Source organism: Seriola dumerili, unplaced genomic scaffold, assembly GCF_002260705.1.
Source record: "Seriola dumerili isolate Sdu_G_001 unplaced genomic scaffold, Sdu_1.0 BDQW01000149.1, whole genome shotgun sequence".
NCBI classification, from domain to species: Eukaryota; Metazoa; Chordata; class Actinopteri; order Carangiformes; family Carangidae; genus Seriola; species Seriola dumerili.
In genome coordinates this window covers 12,459,799-12,462,439 of record NW_019174404.1, presented here as the reverse complement: position 1 = coordinate 12,462,439, position 2,641 = coordinate 12,459,799, and the positions used below count along the sequence as shown (strand labels likewise).

The 2,641-nt window shown below is 38.7% G+C and overlaps 1 protein-coding gene across 2 annotated transcripts in view; it reads left to right on the top strand.

The window, feature by feature from the left end:
* Positions 1-1,666: 1,666 nt before the first annotated feature.
* The window catches only part of aspg (asparaginase), an 18,368-nt gene continuing 17,393 nt past the window's right edge, over positions 1,667-2,641 (top strand). For both annotated transcript variants that reach the window (XM_022751009.1, XM_022751008.1), the window contains exon 1: positions 1,667-2,137. In XM_022751009.1, coding sequence (XP_022606730.1) covers positions 1,894-2,137 — 244 coding nt within the window. In that variant the 5' untranslated portion in view covers positions 1,667-1,893. The remainder of the gene's footprint in view (positions 2,138-2,641) is intronic.

Genomic DNA, 2,641 nt, shown 5'->3' with positions numbered 1-2,641 from the left:
GGCTTTGCAAATCTTGTGATATATTTGCTCCTCTGTTTGACTCATGGAAGATCTTTTTCAAATGATATCCATCCACTGCTGCCAAACACAGCTTTCTTTCCTAAAATTTAAACAGATTTTTCCCTGTCTCTTTAGTGTTGTGACTATACATCTTAGAATTAAGCATCACATTTTTTTTTACTACTGTTACTAATCAGCTGGGATGAAATACACATACTTCAGCTACTAAATGTCACTAACATAAATCGCTAACAAATAATATATATATAAATTTGAGTCATTGGTCATATGAGATATGTGTCAGAATGTATTTGAGCATTAGCAATGATATAACAAATCAATATCCTAATCAAACCCGCGTCTCTGGATTCTTAGGGTCAAATAAAAATGTTTAGAGCCAAGGATTCAAATCTTGCAGAGGAGGGTCGTATCAATTTAACAAATTACGATGTGAAATATAAAATAATCATTATTGTGGTTTTTGTTCACTTGAAATTTTATTTTGTCGCAAAGTGCAGGTTTCTGTTCCATTAAAAATTTTCATAGCATTCTTGTAAATCACCTTATTTTTGTGTGGATTTAAATTGAGGACACAGGTGTAAGTAGAAACTCCAAAATGCAAGTTTTCATTAAAAGAGACAAAATGATGTTGAAAGGCATTCATTCATCATTCAGGACCCTTATTGTCTCCATTATCGTCTGGTGCCACCTTTGTATTCATTTTGGTGAAGTTATTCTTTTTTAAGATAAACAAGTTACAGCTTATGTTTGGTTTTGTTTTGTGTTGCAGGGATTAGTCAGGCCTAGTTTTGTGTTATTGATTTTATTTGTTAGGCACGACCACCTCGTCCTTTCCTCTCCCACATTTTGAAACCTTTGTTATGTTTGTAAGTATTCAGATGAGCTGAAAATAAATCACCCTCAATTTCACCTCTACTCTGACACAGAGCACACATTATTTCATTGTTTATTTACCGGTATTTGTGCATGTGTGACATTCATGGCCCCTTGACAGTAATTGTTATTACCTGCTGTTAACAGTGGAAATGTGGAGAGGGGGTGATATAATTAACCCGATAGAATTACTGTAAGTTTGATGATTATTGCAAAAGAAGCTGTAGCCTGCCTGCTTACTACATAGGCTAAAGTGACTGGAAATGAAAAGACATCAGTACTGTAATTCAAGGCTACAGGAATACGTTAGTGCAATAATAATAATGACAACAACAATAATAATCATAATCATAATAACTCAAGAGTCCAAAATTACATTGTGTACATTGTGTACATTTTCATAAAAACCAAACAGCTAAAAAATAAATTCATAATTAATGTAAACCAAGATAATAATGGGTAAAGGTTACACGACCTAGGGATTTGAAGACATCATTAACTTAAACAAACTGGGTCATATCCCCCCAGAGCTGTTGCTTAGAAAACTACAGTATTTTTATGTAGTAAATATTATTCATACAGATTATCATTTAAATATAATCCTCAAAAATAGACTTTGCTCTTTTAAGGTAAAAATGAAGGGGATACATTAGTTCACTGCTGTACATTATAAAATCAAGTTTGAGGCACTTGAGGCCACGCCCAATTCACTGACGTCAGAATGGGTACTGTCCATCGGCGTTTCAAGGGCAAAACTACAGAAGGATGAGAAAGAGCCAAGCACTTTTGGCTGCATCGTAATATAATCAAAACTATGGTTCCACCCCCTGTTTGCTGCACCACATGATTGCCACGGAAGCTGCTTTTCTGTACATATAGCCAGAGAAGCTGCACCGTGTCTCAGGTTGCTGACAGCTGACAATTGAAGACCACCGTGTTTTGAACATTCTGAAGAAGCGCTTCCACGTTCAGCACCGGCTGACTGACTTTTAAGTCATCATGGCAGATTCCAGCCTCAACAACCTGACATCGCTTGCCCGGGCTCTGTCACAACCTAAACTATATTTGTCAGAAGTGGATGACAACTCTACGCGAAATGCTCAGCCTCAACAGTGCCGAAGGAAAAAGTTATCGAGCTGCAATTCGATCGAGCGCATTGAGTCGGCGACTCGACACACCGGCGAGGCGCGAGTCCTGGTCATCAACACCGGAGGAACCATCGGGATGACAATTCATGATAACGGTAACTGTGGCTAAGTGAAGTAATTGCACTGTTATTTGTCTGTCCTGTGTAGCCAGCGGCAGCTGACGTGTGGCAGTTAGCTAGCACAGCACGCAGCTTGCTGCTAGCAGGCTGGGTGCATGTTGTTGCCTCATGTTGCTGTGAGCAGGAGGCTTGGAGTAAAGCTTTGCGTGACATCAACATACCAGTACATCCTAAAATAGTCCGGCAAAGAGCTTAGTTACACAGCTGAAGCTAGCTTACAACAGTTAGCCTTACACATGTACAAACTGTCTTCCTGGTCTTCAGAGACAAAGTGTATTGACTATTAATTAAGTGATTATCATAACATTTAGCTTAACAGTTCTTTGCGATTGCTTACACACTTATTTCAGTGTTGATGTACTGAAAGGTACAGTCTAGAAAGTTGAGGACCTGTTCTCAATGTCCATATTATGGATGCTACCGTGTCGCGACTGAGGTTGGTCTGGACCAATTCTCTGTGCAACGCCCTGCCTTATTTAC